Source organism: Pimephales promelas, chromosome 24, assembly GCF_988280905.1.
Source record: "Pimephales promelas chromosome 24, fPimPro1.hap1.1, whole genome shotgun sequence".
In the NCBI taxonomy this organism is placed as follows: domain Eukaryota; kingdom Metazoa; phylum Chordata; class Actinopteri; order Cypriniformes; family Leuciscidae; genus Pimephales; species Pimephales promelas.
Window position 1 is genome coordinate 17,453,156 of NC_142792.1, and position 26,323 is coordinate 17,479,478.

General features: G+C 36.0%; 3 protein-coding genes across 4 annotated transcripts in view; all 3 read right to left on the reverse strand.

Moving 5' to 3' along the window:
- tmcc3 (transmembrane and coiled-coil domain family 3) overlaps positions 1 to 8,843 on the reverse strand; it is a 45,016-nt gene extending 36,173 nt beyond the window's left edge. The window contains exon 1 of the mRNA XM_089127078.1: positions 8,633 to 8,843. The gene's annotated coding sequence lies outside the window, so the exon portion shown is untranslated. The remainder of the gene's footprint in view (positions 1 to 8,632) is intronic.
- A 1,582-nt stretch (positions 8,844 to 10,425) lies between these two features.
- ndufa12 (NADH:ubiquinone oxidoreductase subunit A12) lies at positions 10,426 to 11,851 on the reverse strand. Its single transcript, XM_039668526.2, has 4 exons — positions 11,694 to 11,851; positions 11,213 to 11,295; positions 11,034 to 11,121; positions 10,426 to 10,686 (listed from the first exon to the last, which is right to left on the reverse strand). Exons 1-4 carry the CDS (start codon positions 11,780 to 11,782, stop codon positions 10,506 to 10,508), a joined length of 441 nt encoding a protein of 146 aa, XP_039524460.2. The 5' UTR covers positions 11,783 to 11,851; the 3' UTR covers positions 10,426 to 10,505.
- A 141-nt stretch (positions 11,852 to 11,992) lies between these two features.
- Positions 11,993 to 26,105, reverse strand: nr2c1 (nuclear receptor subfamily 2, group C, member 1). 2 transcript variants are annotated; one of them, XM_039668525.2, is made up of 14 exons: positions 25,950 to 26,105; positions 23,627 to 23,724; positions 22,963 to 23,082; positions 21,976 to 22,054; positions 21,354 to 21,533; positions 21,123 to 21,270; positions 20,943 to 21,039; positions 18,696 to 18,874; positions 18,465 to 18,618; positions 18,254 to 18,375; positions 16,128 to 16,267; positions 13,728 to 13,865; positions 13,539 to 13,644; positions 11,993 to 12,984 (listed from the first exon to the last, which is right to left on the reverse strand). In XM_039668525.2, exons 2-14 carry the CDS (start codon positions 23,678 to 23,680, stop codon positions 12,810 to 12,812), a joined length of 1,692 nt encoding a protein of 563 aa, XP_039524459.1. In that variant the 5' UTR covers positions 23,681 to 23,724; positions 25,950 to 26,105; the 3' UTR covers positions 11,993 to 12,809. The 2 variants fall into 2 exon arrangements, with proteins under 2 accessions (XP_039524459.1, XP_039524458.1); XM_039668524.2 differs by having other exon boundaries at positions 22,963 to 23,193.
- Positions 26,106 to 26,323: the final 218 nt, after the last annotated feature.

A 26,323-nucleotide genomic window follows, 5' to 3' on the forward strand; every position in this document is an offset into this window, starting at 1 on the left:
ATCTCGCAATTCTTACTTTATATCTCGCAATTCTGACTTTTTATCTTGCAATTGCGAATTTATATCTCGCAATTCTGACTTTATATGTTGCAATTCTCACTTTATATCTCGCAATTCTGACTTTATAACACGCAACTGCGAATTTATATCTCGCAATTCTGACTTTATAACATAGTGCATTTTGGGACTTTTTAGGGAGCAAACGTTTCAGTGCACTGGAAGGATTTTGCGATCGAGACAGCCCTTAAAATGATCAGTGCCCTGAATACTGAACCAGAAAGCTAATTGAGACGCATCCTATGTGATTGCTAAAGTGTTCTGAGTAGGCCTACTTGTTAGCATGTTGCTATGCATTTGCTATACGGTGTTGTGTGTGGTTATAGACCTTATTCACAGCTGCATCATCTTTTAATGGGAATGAAAGCGAGGCTGTGAGGGATAGACAAACATCTTTTCAGTGGGTTGGATTGTTTTTGGATTGTTCTGCTGATGAAACTCTAAGACATCACAATACATCACCAGTGAATTATTGTTAGGATCTAGCCATTTGTGTTCGTTCCAACATATGCATATGAGGGTTTTGAAGCAGGTTCTCTCGCCCAACCTCTGCTAGGGCAGAGCTGCATGCATTTTAATATCATGAGCTAAATCACTCATACAGACAGATGGTTTCAGTGACCTACAGACTGTATCTGCCAAACATAATTAAGTGAATGAATCATCACATTTGCCCTAACATGAACTCTAACTGCTCCTGAGTTTATGGATGTTGCTGAAATGAGTTCAATTCAAAATGCCTATTTTGCCTAAACTCTGTGTAAAACTGTAAAACAGAACAATTACTAAATGAAAAGTTTGCATCAAAACATATGTACAACAAAAATATATAGACACTTTGTCTTGATTAGTACCACACCCCTAAATGCATTGAAGCAACTAAATAACTTTTAAATATATAGGTATATCTTTAGTTGTACCACAGCACTACTTCTGAATGACTAAGTGTAAAACAATTTGTTGTTCCAATTTAGCAGAGTTTCAGTATATTAATTCAGTATTAGTACATAAATATGTAAATAAACTAAATTTGTAGTATAATTAGCATCAAATGTTTTACAAATACATTTCGGTATGTATATTTCACTAGGGATGTTTTAATCATATATTGTATGTCTAAATCCAATATTGTTCTAGTGTAATTTCCCTCACAACCAACCAACAATGAAATAAAAATAATAAAATTCCCCTGTGATGCATTTATGTTCACTATCGAAATGAAATAAGTTAGTAAAAGTGTGAAATGTGCGTTTCAAAGAAGTGTAGATTAAGTAAAACTTAAACCATAGCCCTAAAATAAACCTTCCGGTATAGAAAATGTTACTTATTTTGTTACAAAGTAGCCTACACTCTCAGAAAAAAAGGTACAAAAGCTGTCACTGGGGCTGTACCTTTTCAAAAGGTAAACTTGTGTCCATTTTAGGTGCTAATATGTACATTTCAAGTGCTAATATGTACATTTTATGTGCTAATATGAACATTTCATGTGCTAATATGTACATTTTAGGTGTTAATATGTACATTTTAGGTGCTAATATGTACATTCATGTGCTAATATGTACATTTTAGTTGTTAATATGTACATTTTAGGTGTTGATATGTACATTTCAGGTGCTATTATGTACATTTTAGGTGTTAGGTGCTAATAAGTACATTTTAGGTGTTAATATGTACATTTAACGGTTCTAATATGTGCATTTTAGGTCCTAATATGTATATTTTAGGTGCTAATATGTACATTTTAGGTGCTAATATGTTCCACTAAGGTACCAATATGCAGCCTTTATGCAGCCAAAAGTTTACCTTTTTAAAAGGTACAGCCCCAGTGACAGCTTTTGTACCTTTTTTTCTGAGAGTGTAAGCTTTAGCTAAGGAAATATCTCATTTCTGTTTTAAAATTACATTTCCTCCTCACCAACCCCCATCACATACACACACAAACAAAAGGTAATCCATGAGAATGCCCACAGGCTGTTTCTGTCCAGCTGAAAACTAAAAACATTTAGGTCCACTAAAAACCAACCCAAAACAGTCTAATCGATTGATCTGCACTGATCACACAGAAACCACGTGAAATTCACAGCCCAATAAAATGAGGTTTAGTAACAAGATAAAATGGAAAAAGAGGGGGCGGTTCACTTAAAGTGCAGTTCCATTTTCATCAAGTCAGTGCTCTGCTTTCCCAAAAAAAGTCTGTCATCGTTTACCCATTCTTAAACATTCTCTGATCTTAACATGCCAAGTTTTCTCCTCAGGAGTGAAAAATTTTAGTCTATAATGACTTGTACAGCTTTAGATGACTTAAAATTCAGTGTGGGCTAGTTTTGTTGTCCTTTAAAATTAAAGTGAATGGAGACTGGGGCTGTCCAGCTAATCCAAAATATTTAGCAATAGTGAAATTGCAGTGGATACCAGTCATACCGCTCTCTTTCTTTCTCTCTCTATCTGCCTCCTTTTATTCAGTCTTCCATTTTATTGCCCTTACTGGATATGCTAGTGCACTGTTCATTAGTCTCTCTAACACTCATACTTTGGCCTCTTTCCCCCTTTTCTTATCATAATAAAAAGACAAAGAGACTGAGACCTGATAGATGAAAGAAAGAAAAATGACCTTCGTCCTTTCAACTCTCTCAGCCCCCCTGCAGGACATGACATCACTACTGTGCAGTTTTGATCCTCTAAGGGTAAGATGAAAAGAGCTGGTATACACACACACACACACAGGAATGCTTCGGTTGGTCATCCTTTCATCTCGGCCAATAACTGGTATCTCTTTTATGACGCACGCCAGAGTTGGCGTCAAAAGCTCATCGCTTAGGACCAAGACGCGAAGGAAATTTTCCACCAAAAGTTATCCTCCCTTAAGTATGAATTTCCTTCCCAAAGTTACGCAGATGGAAAGGAAAATTATATTTCAATGCTTTTGCGTTCTCTTGGTCTGTAAAAACCGAAACAAAGATAATTAATATCAGAACTTTGGCACCTTTCATGTAAAACGGGTGCGCTAATTAGCATTAATTCATGCTTAGCTAATGCACAGATAATACTGAATTAATGTGTAACTAATGATTATTTAAGCTATTCATTAATCATTACCACATTAGGAACTAATTAAGAATCTATAAGGTTGATGTATTAGTTCATACATGAATTGTTATTAATTCATTTTTTTAACTAATAGTGTTAATTAATATGTTAATTACCAGAATGAGCCAAAGCCTTGTAATTCAACTTCCAGATAATATGACAGGTACACTAATATGCATTAATATATGATTAATTACTTCATTGTTAGTGCAAATTCACGAGCAAATTACTAAATGACTAGTTAATAATGATGTGCCCCAACAAGTAAAGTCATAACATAATGATACCTTTGCAAATCATTAGCTAATGATTAATTAAAGCAGACAACTGGAAGCTGAAGTGCATAGCTTAACACATTAATTTACACTATTAGTTCATAAAATTTGTTATTAAGGAATTAATACACAATGACACATTGAATTAATAGCAATTCATGTAATACTTGATCTATTAATCATATTGACTCTTTATTAGCTGCTGATGCAGTAATCATTAATTAATGGTTTAGTCCTTCATGAGTTATACATTAAATCACGATTATCTGTGCATTACTGTAGTTAGGCATGAATTAATGCATATTAGTGCACTCGTATTGTAAAGTGTTACCAAAATCGCAACCTTTGCTGTGCCACGGAAATTTCTTTTTTTTTTTTTTTTTGCGTTATCTAATATCCTACTTTGTTAGTTCTGGACCCCTACTGTTGCACTTGTCTTCAAGATCAAGAGCACTGGAATAAAATCATGAAGATCTGACATGTCACGCAACCTTTCGCTCAATATCTCACACATAAACATCACACACAGTCTCTAGAGGATGTTTCACTGGAAGTCTTGCTGTCACATTATTAATGATTCATCTTCCTGACTACCATTCAGAAGTGAATTATTGATGAATATAGTCTGTGCTTGTGAAATGACCAAAGACTAAATACATCTCTTCTTTAATTGATAAAATTAACTTTTTACAGTGTAATGGTGTGGGGGATGTTTTCTTGGGATTGTAAATTCTGGACTACCAGTTTTTCTGTGTTCCTTAAATATTGACAAACCAGTTAGGATTATAATACCTCTCTAAGTATTTATTGATTTTTGTTGTTGTTGTCATTTGAGTGGTGACAATGAATGACTCCAGTGAAAGTGAAGAAAGAAAAAAAAAATCAACAACAACAGCTTGCCGTTATAAGATAAGTAATGACTCAATTATTTTCCGTGACAGCACAGATACTGTTGATAAAACGTAACCTGAAACATTTATTTAGGTACGTTGCAAAGAGCACAAAACAGTGTGCAATCGAACAGATCATAAACAGACTTGACACTGTGTTCCTTGCACTTCCTGTGACCGAGTGAGTCAGTGCGGGCTCTGGAAAGCAACTGTACGAAGTACCGTGAACAGTTTGCATCTAAAACTTACAATATGATGACGACAGTTTAAAACCTATCACAGTACTGAATTTGTAGGCTACTATAAATACTGTAACACACATCCGGTATTTATATTTACATTTAATCATTTGGCAGACTCTTTTATTCAAAGTGACTTTCAGATGAAGAGAGCAATAGGGGAACAATATGCAAATGTCGTGACCAGTCTCAGCTAGACCAGCGCAGCACACGCAAGGATTTTTTTTTTTATATAATAGAATAGTTAATGTTATTATTGAGTCAAATGTATAGTATATATATATATATATATATATATGTATATATATAGCGAGTCGATATATCTTTCAAGGATTGTTGAGTGTGTATTGTTCGTCAGTTCTCTTTCAACAGGGAGTGGCTGAATTGGAAAAGCTATTTGTTTTGTATCTCTTCCTGTTGATGAAGCCTCAACCCCATCCTACATGCTTCGTCTTCCACTCATTACAACCGTCACTGCAGAAAAAAATAGAGATGTGCTGTTAACCACTATCTGGGCCAGCGCTAAATTTATCACATTAAGTGCCTCAAAATAAGGACATATGGAATATCTTATAACACGATGAAACATTACATTGAGATCCAAAATACAGCATGTCTATTATGTTCTGTGATACTAAAACATATTTGGCCATCACTATTACTGGAATTATAAGCCATGAACAAGAGTAGACACACCACATTTTAAAACTTTAGATTTTTACATTTATGAAGTGAATATTAGCAGGGCCACAATGATGCTATGCAGCTGCTGTTGCTGTTGCAATGTGGTTGAGTGTTCTGGATAGTTGCTATGGGGTTGCTAGGGTTTTATAGTTGGTTGCCAGGGTAAAATATAGTTGCCAGGCTATTTCTACTATAAGGGGTGTTGCTAGGGTATTCTGGGTGGTTGCCAGGGTGCTGCTACATGGTTGGCCAAATGTTTTGGTTGCAGTTGTATAGATGTTACGAGTAGTTGTCTTGGCGTTGTTTGTGTGTTCTGTGTGGATACCAGTACTCTGGGTAGTTGCCAAGGTGTTACTATGCGTTATTGGGGTAATTTATGGCAATCTGGGTGTAATCTGGTTGCCGGGGTAATATAAGGTGTTCTAGGTTGTGTCTAGGGTGTTACTATGCAGTTGTCCAGATGTTATGAGCAGTTAACGGGGTATTCTTTGTATGTTCTATGTGGATACCAGTGTTCTGGGTAGTTGCCAGGGTGTTACTATGCGTTATTGGGGTAATATATGGCAATCTGGGTGTTCTAGGTGGTTTCCAGCATGTTACTATGCAGTTTCCCAGATGTTATGAGTAGTTGCCAGAGTGTTGTAATTGTGTTATGGGTTTTTTGGGTAGTTGTCTGGGAGTTACTATGCATTGCCGGGGTAATATAAGGTGTTCTAGGTTGTGTCTAGGGTGTTACTATGCAGTTGTCCAGATGTTATGAGCAGTTAACGGGGTATTCTTTGTATGTTCTATGTGGATACCAGTGTTCTGGGTAGTTGCCAGGGTGTTACTATGCATTATTGGGGTAATATGGCAATCTGGGTGTTCTAGGTGGTTTCTAACATGTTACGATGCAGTTTCCCAGATGTTATGAGTAGTTGCCAGAGTGTTGTTATTATGTTATGGGTGTTTTGGGTAGTTGTCTGGGAGTTACTATGCATTGCCGGGGTAATATAAGGTGTTCTAGGTTGTGTCTAGGGTGTTACTATGTAGTTTGCCTAGATGTTATGAGTAGTTGCGGGGTATTGTTTGCATGTTCTATGTGGATACCAGTGTTCTGGGTAGTTGCCAGGGTGTTACTATGCATTATTGGGGTAATATATGGCAATCTGGGTGTTCTAGGTGGTTTCCAGCATGTTACTATGCAGTTGCCCAGATGTTATGAGTAGTTGCCAGAGTGTTGTAATTGTGTTACGGGAGTTTTGGGTAGTTGTCTGGGAGTTACTATGCATTGCCGGGGTAATATAAGGTGTTCTAGGTTGTTTCGGTGTTACTATGCAGTTGTCCAGATGTTATGAGTAGTTGCCAGGGTATTGTTTGTGTGTTCTGTGTGGATACTAGTGTAATAAATGGTTGCCAGAGTGTTCTGGGTAGTTGCCAGAGTGTTACTTGTTGGGGTAACATATGGTAACCTGGGTGTTCTGAGTGGTTTCTTGGTTTTACGATGCAATTGTTCAGCTATCATGAGTAGCTGCCATGGTGCTGTTAGCGTCTTCTAAATGAATGCTGGGTAATATGTGCCTGGGTGATTTGGTTTTTATTGGAGGTTGCCAGGGTGTTGCCTAGGGTGTTTGCCAGAGCATTATCCATCCCAAATGTTCTGGATGGTTTTTACGGTACTGATATGATTTGTTATGGTATGGGTACCCGGGTGTTCCAGATGGTTTCTGGGTTTTATTATGTTGATGTTGAGTGCAGTGAGAGGTTCCCAGGGTCTTGGTAGGGTGTTCTAGGTGGTTGCCAAGGTAATATGTTGTTGACCGATTGGTTTCCATTGTGTTACTATGTGCTTGTTAGAATATTATGAGTGGTTCCCAGGGTGTTGCTAAGGGGCCAGGTGGTTATCTGAGTGTTTCAGGGGGTTAATATACAGTTGCCCAGGTGTTTTGTCTTATTGTTAGGGTGGCAATGGTGCCTGCCAATTCGTTGCTACGCAGTTGCCGGGGTGTTGCACAAAGTAGTCTGAACATCTCAGCTCACAAATAGCACAGCATGAACAATTGCAATAGAGGAAGTTAACCGGTAATTGGAGAGACTGCTACTAACAAAAAAAAAAAAACAAAAAAAAAAAGAAAAGATGTTGGATTGAAAGGAATAAATATTCACCAATGGTAAGTGCATATGTAAAGCATGGCGCATATGTAACTCAGAGTCAGAGACCTGACGTTTTTCTGGCATATGAATACACCCTATTTACACTCATATACACTACACTTACAGCTGCTTATTCACGGGGATATGAAAATTTAAACCACTTGGCAGTGTGAAATGACACCATGCTAATGTGCTTATCCATAATTCATTACCTCAATCCATTTTGCAGTGAACACAGTGTGTGTATGTGGTGTGTGTGTGGCCAAATGTCCCCAAAAGGATAGTAAAACCTGAGATCACTTACATTGTGGGGATCAGGCAGGGGTCTCCATGAGGGAAATTGATTAATAAACATACTAAATGATGGTAAAACTAAACGTCTTCTGCGATGGGGTGGCTATAACAGAAAGCTACACTGTGAAGTAGCTGTCTGTATATTTTTCACAGATGAGTTACAAACAACTTTGTCGTATAGCCTACTGTGTTAACCATAAGCTGATGGTGTCATGCTTTGACCTCTTCTGCTGACAGCACAATTTACACTTTTTCTGATCATTTGTGGTTCTTAACAATTCTCAAATAAAACTGTTTTTGTATATCTTCTTCACAGTATATTTGTGTGAAACTGAAACTATAAATTGTGGCTGGAAGAGTTTACATTGTCACATTACTCTCGTGAACTTGTGAAAAGAGTGCTGTGGTGATTGAGAATGAGGAGTCACGTGCCTATTTGGGCGGGGTCTGAGCCGGTCAGCCATGATGGTAGGAGACGCTATCTGTAACCAGGGGCAACGCCTTTAATTAGAACCCATTGACCCGACTAAACATTACAGAGCTCTTTAATTTTCGCGCATTTATTATTTTGGCAGGACAGAGATGGATCTAAGAATATGAGAACAAAAAGGAAGAAAGTAAAGCAATGCAAAAAGATAAGGCGAAAGAAAAGGGACCTTACAGGAACAAACTCACACAAAGTGCAAAACAGCTGTATTTGGAGAAGCACCATCAATATATTTGTTCTTTTGCACTAATAACAGTATTATTATTTTATTATTATTACTTATGTTGTCCATGAAACTTATGTTGTCCAAATAGCCTATATATTTCAGTTCTCAATAAATATTGTTATGCCATAGGCTATCAAGTTGTTTCAAACATTTCAATTAAATAAAAAAAGTAATGAACAAGGCACTCAAACAACATTTTTGCATATGTTCGGTAAGGCACAGCAAACAGTGAAAATCGTATACTAAAGGCATCAGCAAACCTAGCAATCCGGCGTCTCCTCGTTAGATCAGACTCCTGCTGTGTCAATTTCTGTAACCCCAAAAACTTAATTCCATTGTTCCTATGTTTTCCATATGTACCGTGTGAGTTACTGGAGGAGTTCTTAACGCAGCAGTGACTTCCAGGCATGGTAAAACAGTGCGGTATTGCGAGAAACTCCTCTACTACCGAGCTAAAAACACACGTAATCATTACTGTTTTGCCGTGGGAATCCAACCAACATGGCTGAGAGGGGAGGGGCTCTGTAAAATGACGTCAACTCCTCATTCTCAATAACTTGGTAATTCAGTATAAAGCAAACAAAATCAAAGAAATTTCCCTTAAACTAATTTATAAATATTACCCAAGTAATCTTTATCTTGTGACCAGATTTAATTGTGATATTGATACATTTTGTACATTTTGTGGTCTACATGATGAAACATTTTATCATTTATTTTGGAGTTGTCCTCATTCAGTTTGTTTTTGGTCTGATTTCTGCTCCTTTATTACGGCTCACATCATGCCCAGATTTCAACTCTGCTTCAAAAATGTGTTATTTGGTTTTTTCCTTTATGACCAATCTTATCGTAAGGAATACTACCTAATTAATCTTCTTCTTCTGTTAGCTAAATTTAGTATCCATAAATGTAAATTTGGTGGAAACAAGCCTTTGTTTTTTGAAAAATAAGAAAGCTGCAAAATGTGTATCTATATGTAAACATTTTCACATTTTTGTTTAACTTAAGTTTGTCACTGCTTTGTTTGTCTTTTCTTGTTTTTTTTTTTATTTAGTTTATTCAATGTACCCCTGACTGTAATTGTAATTCTTGAAAAAATAAAAAAAAATAAAAAAAAAAATAAAAAAAAATAATTCAGTATAATGTAAGGTACTCGATGATTAAAACAAAATCCAAGGTAGGCTAATGTAAAAAAAAAAATCGTCCAAAACAGAAATGTGCACTTTCTGATCAGGTTCGAAAAATATTTATGCTTTTTGGTTACTTTAGGGATGTCATAAGATTTGAATGTGTTTCTCATTGACCTCGTCTGAAATAACATTTAAATGGACAAATACACGGAGGCAGTAAAATGTGGCGATTTGCTCTCAAACCTGTAGGAAGCAGCTTTTATAGTCTGTCTGGTGTATTTGTATGTCTGGTTTCAGTTTTCAACATGAACAATAAGGCCTCTGCTTTGTTTTCGTCTGAGCAAAATCCGAAAAAAAGAAGAAAGTCCATGAAAACACTGCCCTCTGCTGTCCAAGGTCTGACTCACCTACCTGACCAAACTCGCCCTCGATTAGAAAATAATACAGTTATGATATAATATCTAATATGTGTATATTTGCATTGCCTGAGCTTAGCTGCTATAGTAATTAGATCTATCTATGAAGACCATGTCAGACTGATACACTGCTCAATGACCTGAGAAATTCTGTAATTGTTTAATCAACCCTCAACATTGAATCACACAGGAGATGCTGTAACTCGTGTGTGACACCATACTGAACTGCTCCTAGATGTGGTTTACCAGCTTTAAATGACAATATTTAAACATTCAAACATAAACCATTTATTTCCATGTGCACATTCCTAGTTTTATTTGGTTTATTAGTTCTAGTTAAAATGTCTCATGGTTTTCACAAAATATTAAAAAAAAAACAGGACCAAATCATCCTATTGAAATGATTTCTCAAGGATCATGTGACACTGTAGACTGAAGTAATGACTAATTTTCACTATCCAATCAATTCCCGACAGTTTCATAAACATGAATTCACACAGAGAAAAAGATGTTTGTTTTAATTTATTTCTGATTATTATAAAGCTACAATGTACAGATTGTTCCGAACTGGTGAAAGGAGGAGGGGATCATTTCTCCCCGGCTTTTGGGGGCATCCACTCGTGGATCTTCTTGCGAGTGGTTGAATAGGGCACGTAGCAGTTTGATGTGCCACTGAGGTTGAACTGATGAACCTTGGCAAGGAACTTCTTGGGTTCTGAAGGGTGAGTGGTGGGAGGGTCATCTGTCATGCAGTGCAACCAACGGTGCCTGAGAACAACATTGAAAGAGAGAAAAAGGGAAGATACATGATTGTATAAGATTATGATTGTACACTAACTAACTTTGAACAAAAGCAGTGAGAATTTCTCTATAAAAACATGCAAATGTATTCTCAAACATTTTTATTCTATTCCATTCTGTGCTTGTTTTTGTACAATACATACAATTAAATAAAATTAAAAATAATAAATTAATAAAAATGCTCTATAAACCAATAATTACATAATCTAATCTTAAGGGAAAAAACTACATTTTACAAGGCCAAGGGACACTAGAAACTAGAAAGAAAATAACTCCATTAAAAACATTATGCCAAATACATCTGTTTATAATACCATTCAGAAGGGACCATGCTACCATCAACATCCCACAAAGTCTTCTTTCCGTTCATCTCTGTGGTGTAAATCACCCATCGGTGACGGCCTGGAATTGAAACAGTGAAAAATACACACTCAGAAGACATAAAACACAGTGAACTTGAATTTGTAGACAACTAAAGTATGTAAATTAATACCGAAAAAGTTTTTGTTGTCCTCATAGTATTTGTTGCCATATTTGTCAACACCCACCAAGGCTCCTGTCTTGATATCATTCACCCTGATAAAGACATTTCAATTATGTCAAATCAATTACAAATATATTGAGCGTAATTTAATATAATAGTAGTATGTATTAGCAAATAGCACATTAATAATAAACTCCCTGCAAAAAGGACAGTGGCAACAGCATAGATATCCATAAAGGTCCATAACTATCTATATGTTGCTAAAGGTCTTAGTGTTTAAAGAGATATTTACTGTAAATTGACATGCCAAGTAAAATACATTCTCCAGTTGTTCAGTGTTTCGTATTCATATGTGTGTGTGACTGACTGAACAGTCAGTGCTATCAAAGAGGTCATTGCATTGGGTTCAGTGTCTTGCAGTTTTACACATTTCATTTCACACCCCTGTTTGACATTACCCCTAAAGCTCAAAAAACGTGTATTCAAGTACCTGAACAGCTGCAGTAGGAGGCCTTTAACACCGCCATGACCGCCGAGTTGACCCAAGGCCCGCCGCACTAGATTCGCGTACTCCGCCATAACCGACGGACTGTAAACCCCGACGGACGGACGGTCACGCAGTTTTAGTTCCCCCTGCACACGAGCGCGCGGTTTGAGTTCCGCCAGCAATCTCTCTAGATAGATAACGTTGTTATCGTTAGGTAACGTGTACTAACTTGAGAAAAAAAGACATACTATATATAATACAATTGAAGCGTTCAAGCTTGACCGGAGAATGTTTCTGAAAGGTCTGGTTAACTCGAGCCTTTAATAAAAAATGTGACGCACAACACAAACATATTCATTATTTAAACATCACAGAGTTCACAAGGTACTGCTCGAAATGAACGTGGAACAACTATAAATTGATTCCAACACGTTTGACCAATACATTTCCATGACTTCCGTTTCTTTACAATTTGTCTTTATACAGAGATTGCACTCACAGAATATTATAATAGAACAGAATAATATTTTGCCAATTCAATATATTAGAGCATAAACAGAAAAAAATGTACATAAACTACAGAAATTGCCATGACTTTTCCAGGGATGGAGAAAAGATGGGAGTTTTCTGTGACCGTGGGAACCCTGTATATCACATCAAATGTGTTCATAAAAAAAGGGAACAGGCGAACAAATGCCAAAATACCAACATTTTTTCCCCTTGATTTGACATTTATTATTCCTATTTACACGATTCATATACATACAGAGAAAGTCAGTGCTTGGGGAGAGGGGAGGGGGCACAAAGCTCTCTCAGAAACAAGTTCTCAAGAACAGGTTCCTTTCACTTCCTGTGTCTTTATAGACACTTTTCTAAACATACGTACAAGCAATACAGTAACAGCCCAAACGATCCAATCGCAGAAGTTGCCAGTAATCCATTTTATCCATACTACATAACCTATAGACATAATAACGGGCCAAATGAAAAAGCAAATTCATAACAAAATGATTTTCTTATTCGAAATGTATGATTATATCATAACGCTCGCTGTTTTGGCCCAAAGGGTCTGAGTGAGCAAAGCCAAGGACTTTTTAAAGCTGATGGGCGGGGCTTCAGTCACTCAGCGTTGCTGATTGGCTGGCTGTTGTAGTCGGTAGACTCCATTTTGAGGATGTAGGGAATGATGCTGTCGATCTGGACGTTCCCGATGAGACCGGCGAAAAAGAGCTCCTCGGTCACCGCAGCGCTCATGAGCCGCAGGGCGGGCAGCCGAACTAACAGTTTTGAAAGACTAGCAGAGAAAGAGAATTTATATATTGGTAATATTCACATCTACGATATCAAACTATACATAACATTTCAGAATATTTCAGATTCATTTGATTGTTGGGTGTAATGCACTACTAAGTAATTACTTACTGTAATTTAACAAAGTAGGCGATTACTTAATTACAATTACTTCTGATGTAATTGCATTAAATACTGTAGACTGAACAATTCTATATAAAACAATAGTGGATTTAAAGTTTATGTATTTTTTAATGTAACCTCCTCCCTTTCAATACATGCAATTTTAGAATAAATTTATGCAATTTTATATTACTTAATTTGAAAGGATTAAAAACACAGTTCTATCCTTGTATTGTTTAGCTGGATTTAGAAATTTTAAATTTTTATTTTTTAAATAAAATAATAATTTTTATTTAATTTTTTTTATAAATTTTATTTAAATAAAATATTTTTTTTTAATTAAGAGTTTAATTGGTACAGTAATCGAATTACACTATTGAAGATGTAATTAGTAGCTGTTAATGAGTAACTAAACTACACCTACAAGTCACTCACCGATATGTGTCCTCTGGATACACTTTGCTCACATAATCCTGCAGTTCCATGTATGCTTTCTCCTGAAACCGTTCAATCTGAAGGGTGCCGTCCACTCCGGAGTGATCTGCGACAAACACGCACACAATCAACTTAATTCTAACCTTCATTTCCCTCCATAGTTTTCAGATACTCTCCAGTTGTGCTCACCCGGGCTGAAGAGAACCACAGCTTTGAGGTAAGCGTATTCATATGCGTCAGGACTCATGCGACTCATACTGTTACAGAATTCCTGCATACGCCAGATGTGCTCCATAACTTGCTTCACCCGCTCTGGGGATAGTTTGTCTGTTGAACACACGTACACATCACTCATTATAGGTGTATGCGCTTCAGTGAGATAACTAAAGCTGGTTATCAAACCGAGAATTTTTTTTTTAGGACTGAGCTTCTGTTTATGTTCGCTGATCAACGTTTAAATGTGAATACAAGCCTAATTAAATCAGTATATCATATAAAGTGATCGGAGTCTCTTCAGAACATTTTAGACTAAACCGCTCAATTCATATGGATTAGTTTTACAATCTCTTTATGAACATTTTGAAGTGTCAAAGTGGTAGTTGCGTAGCTGTTAAAGGAGTAGTTCACTTTTGAAAAAACTTTTGCTGATAATTTACTCACCCCCATGTCATCCAAGATGTCCATGTCTTTCTTTCTTCAGTCGAAAAGAAATTAAGGTTTTTGATGAAAACGTTCCAGGATTTTCTCCATATAATGGACTTCTATGGGAACCAAACGGTTCAAGGTCCAAAAGAAACTTTCAGTACAAACTGCAAACTTGTTCAAAGGTCTTTAAACGATTCCAGACGATAAATAACGGTCTTATCAAACGAAACGATCGCTCTTTTTTTTTTTTTTTTTAAATAACAAAGTTTAAGTTTTATAATACGGAGGCGTATTGCATTCACTTGAAGAAAAAAAATCTACTCTGTTTTTCTGAATTAACGAGTTAATTTTTCATGAGAAAAAAAATTTTGGTCTGTTTTTCTGAATTAATGAGTTAATTTTTCATGAGAAAAAAAAATTTTGCTCTGTTTTTCTGAATTAATGAGTTAATTTTTCATGAGAAAATTTTTTTTTTGCTCTGTTTTTCTGAATTAATGAGTTAATTTTTAATGGAATTTTTTTTGCTCTGTTTTTCTGAATTAATGAGTTAATTCAGAAAAACAGCAAAAATAAATTTTCTCGTGAAAAATTAACTCGTTAATTCAGAAAAACAGAGCAAATTTTTTTCTCATGAAAAATTAACTCATTAATTCAGAAAAACAGAGCAAAAACTTTTTTTCTCATGAAAAATTAACTCATTAATTCAGAAAAACAGAGCACATTTTTTTTTCTCATGAAAAATTAACTCATTAATTCAGAAAAACAGAGCAAAAACTTTTTTTCTCAAGAAAAATTAACTCATTAATTCAGAAAAACAGAGCAAAAACTTTTTTTCTCAAGAAAAACTAACTCGTTAATTCAGAAAAACAGAGCAAAAACTTTTTTTCTCAAGAAAAACTAACTCATTAATTCAGAAAAACAGAGCAAATTTTTTTTCTCATGAAAAATTAACTCGTTAATTCAGAAAAACAGAGCAAAAACTTTTTTTCTCAAGAAAAACTAACTCATTAATTCAGAAAAACAGAGCAAATTTTTTTTCTCATGAAAAATTAACTCATTAATTCAGAAAAACAGAGCAAAAACTTTTTTTCTCATGAAAAATTAACTCATTAATTCAGAAAAACAGAGCAAAATTTTTTTTCCTCATGAAAAATTAACTCGTTAATTCAGAAAAACAGAGTAGATTTTTTTTCTTCAAGTGAATGCAATACGCCTCCGTATTATAAGATCAAACGCTCGCCTTGCTCTGTTCTGTGATGCACGTTCGTGACTCTCCTGTTCGAACTCGTTCAACAAAATGAACAAATCTTTTTCCGAATCAATTCATTCGTTTCTTTCGCCGAATGAACTAAATGACTCGGAAAAAGATTTGTTCATTTTGATGAACGAGTTCGAACAGGAGTGCGTTACAGAACAGAGCAAGGCGAGCATTTGAGCTTATAAAACTAAAACTTTGTTATTTATTTATTAAATGAGTGATCGTTTCGCTTGATAAGATCCTTATTCATCGTCTGAAATCATTTAAAGCCCTTTGAACAGTTTGCAGTTTGTACTGAAAGTTTCTTTTGGACCTTGAACCGTTTGGTTCCCATTGAAGTCCATTATATGAAGAAAAATCCTGGAATGTTTTCATCAAAAACCTTAATTTCTTTTCGACTGAGGAATGAAAGACATTTTAGATGACATGGGGGTGAGTAAATTATCAGCAAAAGTGAACTACTCCTTTAATGGAAGGAAAGACAGCTCTCAGATTTCATCAGAAATACCTTCATTTGTTTTCTGAAGATGAACAGAAGTCTTACAGGTTTGAAACGACACGAGAGTGAAGAATAAACATTTTTGGGTGAAATAACCCTTTAATATATTACTAATGTATGTTAAACATATAATCTGACCAAATTTAGAAAATATATAACATTCAAAAAAGGTAAAAGGTCCACATACCTTCATCCAGGCTGGTCTGTAAGTGGTTGATTATAGCCGTGAGGATCGTTTCTACATTCATAATGTGTGAACACTGAGCCAGACCTAAAGCAAACAACTCATTCCAGCAGGCCTTCATCAGTGTGATGCTGTTCTCTGAGCTGAGCACCAGAAATACACAGAATAAAATAAGGATACAGCTACATTTACAAATAAAAATCATTACAAAGCACATTGCGATTTGAATTAGGTGTAGGGGACCAAATAAGGTATGAATGGCCGTTTATCGCAGTTCTCTTCCACTATCCGAGGGAAAAATTTGAATTTATCATATCCACAAGTTTCCGAGGGGCGCTCCTGTAAAAAATAAAGTGGGTGAAACTTCCGGTGACACGGCGGAAGTAGCGTTCCAATGGTATTTTGTGTGTTAGTTAGCGAAGAGGCTAGCTGTTTTTCGGAGAATTATTTTACTATTTAAAGACGCAAATCTTTATGAGAGATGTCGTTACGGAGCTCAGGGGCAACATGTGCTGTTCGCGGTTGTATGTATAACCGGACTAAACTAATTCAGTGGCTTAAACGTGATTGTTTTGAACATAAGCTGAAAACGAAAACAGAGTGATCCTGCCAACGACTGTTTCCATCACCTCCCAAAAGACGACGAATCTTCCTGTGTACATTTGTTTAAATTCTTAATATTCTATAAACTTTTATCAGCATGTGATTGGCTGTTCGCTACTGATGTTACACCTAAACTCAGGATCAAAGCCTGTGTTGACAGAATACCAGATGTCCCAGTTAATGTATTCAAGCAGCACATTCATTTATAATTTTGAATAAACTCCAAAGCACAATGACTAAGTGTGTATTTTTTATTTTAATTGTTTGTCAGCTCGCACAACTGTCTGTCGCCATGCCTTGATGAGTATTGATTATTAATAATGTTATTATAATACTCCCAATCAACTACTGTGGAGGGTAAAGGTACTGTTATTTCACCCTTTTGAATTTCGTTGAGGTTGTGTTTCCACATCGTTAGCTAGTTTGGATCGCTATAACTTGAATGACTGTCAACTGTTGAATGAACGAGTGTCAAGCATGTCAAGTCGCGCTTTGTTTACTTCCAACCGGAAGTCGTGCCCACTTTTGACGCAAGGCCTCATGGGGCGTAGGAAACTTGTGGATAATCGCTACAAACATGAAGGCTGTACTAAAAGTTAGGTAACTCACCCCCATGTCATCCAGGATGTCCATGTCTTTAAGGTTTTTGAAGAAAACATTCCAGGATTTTCTCCATATAATGGACTTCAATGGGAACCAAACGGTTCAAGGTCCAAAAGACAGTTTCAGTGCAAATGTCAAACTGTTCAAAGGGCTTTAAATGATTCCAAGTGATGAATAAGGGTCTTATCAAGCAAAACGATCGCTCATTTAAAAAAAAGTTTTAAAGTTTTAAAAGTTTTATAAGCTCAAACGCTCGCCTTGCTCTGTTCTGTGATGCGCGTTCGTGACTCTCCTGTTTGAACTCGTTCATCAAAATGAACAAATCTTTTCCACAGTCAACTCGTTCATTTCGTTTGTTGAATGAACCAAATAACATGAAAAAAGATTTGTTCATTTTGATAAACGAGTTCAAACAGGAGAGTCACGAACGCGCATCACAGAACAGAGCAAGGCGACCATTTGAGCTTTTTTTTTTTAAATGAGCGATCGTTTCGCTTGATAAGACCCCTATTCACCGTCTGGAATTCTTTAAAGGCCTTTAAAGCTGCACTGAAACTGTCTTTTGGACCTTGAACCGTTTGGTTCCCATTGAAGTCCATTATATGGAGAAAATCCTGGAATGTTTTCATCAAAAACCTTAATTTCTTTTCGACTGAAGAAAGAAAGACGTGGACATCTTGGATGACATGGGGGTGAGTAAATTATCAGCAAAAGTTGTTTTTTTTTTAAAGTGAACTACTCCTTTAATACTGACTCATTTTAGCCTAATTCTAATGCAGCATTGCATATGCCAGAGGTGCTGGTGGAGAATGCAGGAAGTGCTGATAATATACTTATTTCTCCCCCTATTTAGACCTATATTTAGTTTGATCCACATGTGATCGCCTGAAAGTAGGCGTAAACTAGGACGTGAATACACTCACCCAAGGGCCTGAAAGGCTGGAATAGAGCGTGCCCAGTGCATGGAGAGGAAAAGCAGACGGGAAGCTGATTCACAGATGTAATTCAGATTCAGGAAGTCTGGCATGGGCAGCGGCATCATCAGCTACACAATATTTAATACGCGTTGTTATTCGACCGTCATTTTTAAATAGCTATAACTGCAGTGCGTCTCAATCAACAGTGAGCCCTGACCTTAAAGGGCACGTGCATATCTGAGAGCAGCGGCCCTTCCAGTTCCAGGAGAGCGCTGGACTGTTCGTCAACCCTGACAGCCACGAGCCCCTCTGCCATCTCTTCCCCACAACCTTCCTCAGGCTGAAGCGCCTTTGTGAGCGTGTCAAAGGCCCTGGACACAAACAAACACAAGACGTACGTAAGCACAGCCCGCATTGATATCAGAACTACGCGAGCTGCTTTCCGCACCGTGTGACGTCATTCGACTCGTCCCTCTGCATGTCCGTCATAACGCTGTCATCGTTGCTCGCGGTCTCTATCCCCGATAGGTCAGTACTGCTGTCCATCATCTCACGGCTTTTGTTGAGGTGACCGAGAGACGTGACCACGCTGGCCAGGGTCCCCAGATCTCCCTGACTGGAGTCATTCTAAAGTGAACATCAGAAAACTTGAACATACATATGATGAATTATGGGTTCGTTTTACAGGATATCTGAAGGGTTTTTGCCATCAAATTTAAGTCTTTAAGACCCGCACAAATTAAATTAATGCCGTATGAGAGGGGAAGGGCAACGTATAGGGTTAAAACATGATTTTACTGTTGAAATACAGGCTTTGACAAGAACAAAAAGTTTTATAAAATGATAAACCATTTCACATTTAGATCATTTTTTAAAGAAAATTATCAATGATTAGGCCTATATTTATTTTCTTATGATTATGTGAAATTTTTTTGCAGTGGTGTAATAAAACGACACAGGCTAATTGAAAATGCAAATTCCCTCTCTACCAGTAGGTGGCGTTTTGGAAACCCTGTTAAGCCGCAACGCTTAAAGGGATACTCCACTTTTTTTGGAAATAGGCTCATTTTAGCACTCCCCCAGAGTTAAACAGTTGAGTTTTACCGTTTTCGAATGTATTCAGACGATTTTCTGATAATTAGAAGAATATCAGTAACCAGACAGTTTCTGCTCTCATTGACTTCCATACTAGGAAAAAAATATACTATGGAAGTCAATGAGAGCAGAAACTGTCTGGTTACTGATATTCTTCTAATTATCAGAAAATCGTCTGAATACATTCGAAAACGGTAAAACCCAACTGTTTAACTCTGGGGGAGTGGTAAAATGAGCCTATTTCCAAAAAAAGTGGAGTATCCCTTTAAAACGGTGAATTTCTCTGAAGTGCGTCGAGTTTGCAGATGATAGAAATCGCCATAGTTTACCTTTTTGGGTTTTGTGTTTTACCGTTGCTCTTAAAATGATAGTTACGATTTTTCTAAAATTAATATTTCTAAAAATTATTTTTAAATTATTGTTTTCATAAAAAATCTTAATTTAATGTGGTAAAAAAATAAAAACCCACCACCATTATCTAAAATTACTTCTACATTTAAATATTATTTGGTATATAGTTAAATAATATATATTAGTAATGAGAACTGAGGGAATATTTCTTTTAATTTACATCATACATATTTCATTTACATCATGTAGTGTTTTTTTTTTTTAATATGAAAATATTGTAAACTTTCCAAAAAGCATGTTCTTGACAGGGTGGTTGACCTAAAAGTCTTTTTTTTTAAATTACAGGGACCAGGAAAATAGATTTACAAATAGATTACAACTAACCAGACTTAAAAAACAACATACATAATTTTCACAAATAAATTAGTGCTGGGCAATGATTAATCGCATCCAAAATAAAAGTTTGTGTTTACATAATATATGTGTGTGTGCTGTGTATAATTATTTTGTATGTATATATATATATATATATATATATATTAGGGCTGTGCAAAAATTAATTACGATTAATCGCATCCAAAATAAAAGTCTGTGTTTACATAATATATTTGTGTGTGCTGTAAATAATTATTTTGTATATATAAATACACACACATGCATGTATATATTTAAGAAAATGTGTTATTCATATATAAAATATTTATATTTGTATAATATAGGTTATGTATTTATATATATATACAGAATTTAAGAGCAAATAATTCTTAAATATATACATGCATGCATAGGTATTTATTTATACAAAATAATTATACACAGCACACACAAATATATTATGTAAACACAGACTTTTATTTTGGATGCGATTAATCGCAATTAATTTTTGCACAGCCCTAATATATATATATATATATATATATAAATATATACATTATTTAAATACACACACATGCATTTATATATTTAAGAAATATACTGTGTATATATATATATATATACATAATTTATATTACATATAAATATTAATGTTTTATATATTAATAACACATTTTTCTTAAATGTATACATGCATGTGTGTGAATTTTTATATACAAAATAATTATACACAGCACACACATATATTATGTTAACACAAACTTTTATTTTGGATGCGATTAATCGCAATTAATCGTTGCCCAGCCCTAAAAAAATATTTAAATTAATTATATCATAATTAATATATATAATTACAAAAACAAAAACATTTTACCTGATCTGGTGAAGAAGGAATTAAAATGGTGTTGTCAAGTTTAGAAAGTGATTGCTGTATGTTCAAGAGCATGTTGGAGTCCAGTAAACTGGTGGACCTGTGATCAGACAAGAGTGAGAAAAATACCAAAACCAAACTAAAAGATTCTTTTTGACTCAAAAAACAGATTCACATCAGTACCTGGTGGTCTCTTTTTCGCTAACAAACGTTGGCATGGCGGCGAGAGGGCTGCAGAGGTTTTTGCGGATGTAGATCTTTTCGATGGAGGGCGCACAGTTAGCTGGCTTCTCTCTCGACACCTCCACCGGTTTCCTCTCGCACTGAACAGCTGTTGGCAGAATTTCCATCATAAGTCTTATCTCTTAGAAAAGCACCAGCACACCCCTGCATCAGTCATGGATCTGGACTCACAGTCTTGTTTCATGCCGAGGGCCATGCAGCGCTGCAGTCTGCAGTATTGACACCGGTTCCGATGGTGTTTGTTGATGATACATTCTCCAGACCCGCGGCACGTGTACACCAGATTCTTCCTGATGCTGCGCTTGAAGAAACCCTTACAGCCCTCACAGCTCACTGCTCCATAATGACGGCCTAAACACACAATGACCAACAGGACAAACTTACAAGTGTCCCTCTCCAATAACAGCTTGCAGGTCTAAACTTATTTAAAGGGATACTCCACTTTTTTTGGAAATAGGCTCATTCTACAACTCCCCCAGAGTTAAAAAGTTGAGTTTTAGCGTTTTCTAATCCATTCAGCCGATTTTTTTGATATTTAGAAGAATATCAGTAACCAGACAGTTTCTGGTCTCATTGACTTCCATAGTATATTTTTTCCTACTATGGAAGTCAATGGGACCAGAAACTGTCTGGTTACTGATATTCTTCTAAATATCAGAAAATTGCCTGAATTTATTTGAAAACGCTAAAACTTAAATGTTTAACTCTGGGGGAGTTGTAAAATGAGCCCATTTCCAAAAAAAGTGCAGTATCCCTTAAAAATGAAACAAAAGCGTGTGTGTTGGTCATGTACCTGAGGCCTTGTCTCCACAAACTACACAATACTCCACTGGAGGCTTCGTAGAGCCCTGTTCTGAGCCCTCCGTCACAAACTGAAAAACAAAACACTCTAGCCTATAAATATGAACATTTACATTGTGTAAATAATTACAAAACGAAATGCCATACGCAAAATTACAACATAAATCGATATGAGAGAACTACATTTATAGCACGCTTAAAAAAAGTACCACGTTATAGTGATGCTATTACTATGGTACTTTTATGTATGGTATTAAATTAAATAGTATTTATATGGTGTTTCTCCACACTAATGTCTCAACATGCCATTGATTTCAATATTGTTTGCCATTAGCATGTTGCTAAGCTAACAGCACGACTCTTTAATAACATGATAGCTCACACAAATGTTGGATAAAACAATCCATTTACATCAAAACTATCAAAAACTACGTTTTTATAAGCAAAAACGATCTTGCTCGGATTTTCACACTGCCGAAACGAGTAAAGCCCAAAGTAATAGTATACTGCAGTGTTTGCATAAAAAATGAATGAAAAAAATATTGAAATTTCTGTGAATATTCACATAGACACAGTTATTAAGTGAGCGTAAACAGTTCATGTATAACATGAAAACGCATGTATAACAGTATAATGAATCAGTGTGTCCGGTCTTAAAGTGACAGCAGCCTAATATACGTAAATGCTGTCAAATTATGAGATAATATATAAAAAAAATATGACGTTTTTTTTCTCATGGTGAAAATCCTGAACAGCTAGTAACTTGCCACAGTGGCTGCTGAGTAAAAAGTTAATATCAAGCCCTTGATGCGGATGTCTCTTCACTGCTTGTAGTATTTTGTGTTTCTTTTTCAACTGTGAAACAGCTGTAGGCCAGTGTTGCCACCTTTTGGAACAACTAAAAAGGTACAAGAAATACGCTCACACTATACTGACGACGAAATGCACGGCGTACCCAGCATTTGTGTCCAACGTTTACCTGGATCTGTTGTCCTGTCAGCTCAGGTGATGCAAAAAGCAGTTGATTGACGGCTGACCCTTCGGCAGAGGTTAAGATGACCTTGGCTGGTGAGTTCTCTTGTTTGATGAACAGTTTTTCCTGGTTGGGGTAATCCAAGTTGGTTAGTATAAACTGCTGTTTGCCACCTCCAGCCTGATCAATGGCTGTGACTATCTGCACCTTCTGAGCCAACTGCTGCTCTGTCACAATCTGATACAACACATGACAACAAAGACCATCGAAATGACGTTTACAGCGATAAAGTTCAGTGAAAGCCTGTTCACACAAACATAAATGTTTGACATTGGCACTAAAACGTTCTTCCACTTCCATTTAGTCATAAGACGTGTTGGCCATAAAGTGACGCTGCACAGACGTTCGAGTTACACTCTGCTTGGCCCCTATTAAATGAACTGGGCTAGTTAAGTGCTATGTCTCAACTCGTCTTAGTTAAGGGAATAACGTAGTTTAAAATGAAAAATGGTGGAGTATTCCTTTAAGTCACTTCCGTGTTGGCTTCAGGAGAGAGACCGGAAGGTTGCCATTTGGTCCGATCAAACGTTGTTGATTCAAATTCAAATGTTCATCGCATCAAATAATTGTTACATGAATATTTAGTGTCTAAATGTGGAGTGTAAGTCACCTGTAGGCCTCCGTCTGCAGACACCAGCTGAATTCTGGGACTTTCTCCATCCATGATAACGATTTGGCTTAGCAACGCCTCGTCAGCCACACGCCCACCTGAGAAAAATAACACACGACTCTATGATTGATGAGATGCTTTCTTAACCCTCTGGGGTTGTTTGTTTCAGAGTCACACTCGGGGTGTTCGGGTCCAAATGGACCCAAAGGGCGGGATTCATTTTAAAAAAAAAAAAATCATAATGTTTTTTTTTTTTACTCGTTTTTTTATAATATTTTTTCTTTTTTGGTGTTTTGAGAAAATTTAAAAAAAAATTATAATTAGTATTAATGCAATAATTATGACAAAATTTCCCCCCGTTGAACATAATAGAAAAAATATTATTATTTTTTTTTTTAAAGCTGTTTTTCATTTTAGAGTCAAGCCTAGGCCTCATAAAAGCAATTTTTGAAATGAGATGCATGCCATCTGGTGGACAAACTGAGCATTTTAAAAATGCAAAACATGTATAATCTGAATTTTTTGGTGTGTTTGTGTGTGTGTCTGTTTTGCACTCTTGATGTTTTATAGATTCACCCCTTCACTGTTGTGTGATTTTTTTCAAGATCGTGGCTGATTTGTAGATTGTACGCACAAAAAAACTCAGTATTTTCACATTTTTGCCAATTTCCCATTCATTTTCCATGCGGGTCGAACACCCCAAGTGTGACTATTTTTTTTTTACAACCACTTAGACTATTCACATCCTGTCCCCAATTTTTTTGGGTATTCAAATACCAAATACCAACAAAGTCACCAAATTTCGGACCATTCCGAGGAAGCTGTGATTTAAAAAAAAAAATTATTTAAATTCTTGTTTAAATTCTTTGTTTAAAGTGTGCAGATATTCATAAATATTCTAAACGTCGTTCTTAGCAGTGTGGGCAGCGTCATGATGGTCGCTAACTGTATACCACAGCAAAAGTATTTCAAACTTATATTTATCCCTTTAAGTCAAGAACAAATAAATAACTATCGTGGCCTAAAAACACAATGTACAAGTTTTTAGAGAAAAGCAATGTAAAAATAAATAAAACGATTATAATACAATAACAAAAAATCATTATACAAATAAATAAAAATGTATTTAAACAGTCCAGTAATATATAGAGTATAAAAAAAGACAGTAATACAATGTTATAGTATTTTAAATATTTAAAATGTATTTTTATACATATTTATTTAATTCATTTTTCATTTTATTCAGGATGGCGGTCCCTCGCACAAGGATGATCATATTTGGGGATCTATTGCATCTAAAAATGCTAGGATGTTTATTCAAAATAATAATACTAAAAGATTGCAGCATAAATGGTCTGGGGCGGCCTAAATACTGAAGTTTGATATGTAGGTTTGGGGGATTGTTCAAATAATGATGCCAAAGAGGTCTGGCTCAATTCCTGTGATGTTTCAACCTGTTTATAATCAGTCAAATGATTCAAGATTTTACAGTTCTTGTCATTCCAACATCCTGACTAATGATTTTTCAATATTAATTTGATTCACTCTACAAATGCACAATTATTGTGTTCAGTGTTGTCGATCAGTTCAGATTGATGAAGACACGCTGAAATCTCACATGCTTCTGATTAGCAGTAGCTACATTAGCACAATAGCCAGCATCGCTGTTTTAGTGTTATTCGGAGAATCGAAAGACTTAATAATGCATAAATGCGATCTCGACAGTGAATGACAGCTGGGGGTCAGTAACTCCTGTGGAATGTGTGTGTGTTGATCCGGGAAGATAAAGTTAGATCTGTTCCTGTAGGTTAAAGGTCATGATTGAAGGGTTAAAGCTCCTCACACACATACACAGAGGGATCTTCACTGCAGCAGCTCCTCACACGCGGATTACAGGACAAATCTAGTACCTTCAAAACTTTAGACCATCAAATGAGCTCTTGATAGGTCCGAATAATGCATTTACGCTATTTTTATCGGTATTTGTTGTGTTTATCAGAGCGCTGATATCAGATTTACACATTGATAGCGTTAGCTTGCTAAATAACGTCATATCGGCTTCAAATTTGCTATGATGCCCATTAGACGGCTGGCTATATATCTTTATTTTTCTTAAATATCCAAACCTCGTATAGTTAGTTCAATCGCAGACATGTAAGGATCGATTTGATTCCCAATGTTTCCTGTTGTGGTAGCGGCTACTACGCTAACGCGTGTTAGCAGGCCGGCTAACAACAGTGCTAACATTCTCCCGCATTATTAATCCTGAACAATTCCTTCAAGCACAATAGGTTTTAATAATGTAAAAAGGCGTTAATCTTACCATGAAACCGTGAATAATTATCCAAATACTGGTGTCTTTTGATAAATTATCGTAAACTGACGGCTCACGGCAGCTATAGGAGGTCAGAGTTCGCGACCCGTTCAGAGGAAACCGGCACATCTGCGCATGCGCGAACGCACTCGTCGTGAGCTAGTCAGTCAGCGTTCATTTTAGTCAAGTTGAATGAAAATTTACGCCGTTTGCCTGTATGCTTTACTATTATAGGATGCCAAAGTTATGAATTGTATACACATTCAATTGTGAATTCTCTTACGTTAGCTATAGATATCAGTACAGCTTCGCTATGGATCGTGCGCGATGTTGTGAATTTGTAAAAAAAAAATTATGATGTAAAATGTAATGTACTTTTAATA

What these genes read in the sequence shown, in the direction of transcription:
- ndufa12 (XM_039668526.2), bottom strand. Translation starts at nt 11,782, where the DNA reads ATGGCGGAGTACGCGAATCTAGTGCGGCGGGCCTTGGGTCAACTCGGC. An exon ending in GGACAACAAAAACTTTTTCG is followed by an intron (nt 11,122 to 11,212) that starts GTATTAATTTAC and finishes TTTCAATTCCAG; the next exon opens with GCCGTCACCGATGGGTGATT. An exon ending in AGCATGGTCCCTTCTGAATG is followed by an intron (nt 10,687 to 11,033) that starts GTATTATAAACA and finishes TGTTGTTCTCAG; the next exon opens with GCACCGTTGGTTGCACTGCA.
- nr2c1 (XM_039668524.2), bottom strand. Translation starts at nt 23,680, where the DNA reads ATGGATGGAGAAAGTCCCAGAATTCAGCTGGTGTCTGCAGACGGAGGC. An exon ending in TGACAGGACAACAGATCCAG is followed by an intron (nt 22,055 to 22,962) that starts GTAAACGTTGGA and finishes TTTGTTTTTCAG; the next exon opens with TTTGTGACGGAGGGCTCAGA. An exon ending in TTGTGGAGACAAGGCCTCAG is followed by an intron (nt 21,534 to 21,975) that starts GTACATGACCAA and finishes TTGTGTGTTTAG; the next exon opens with GCCGTCATTATGGAGCAGTG.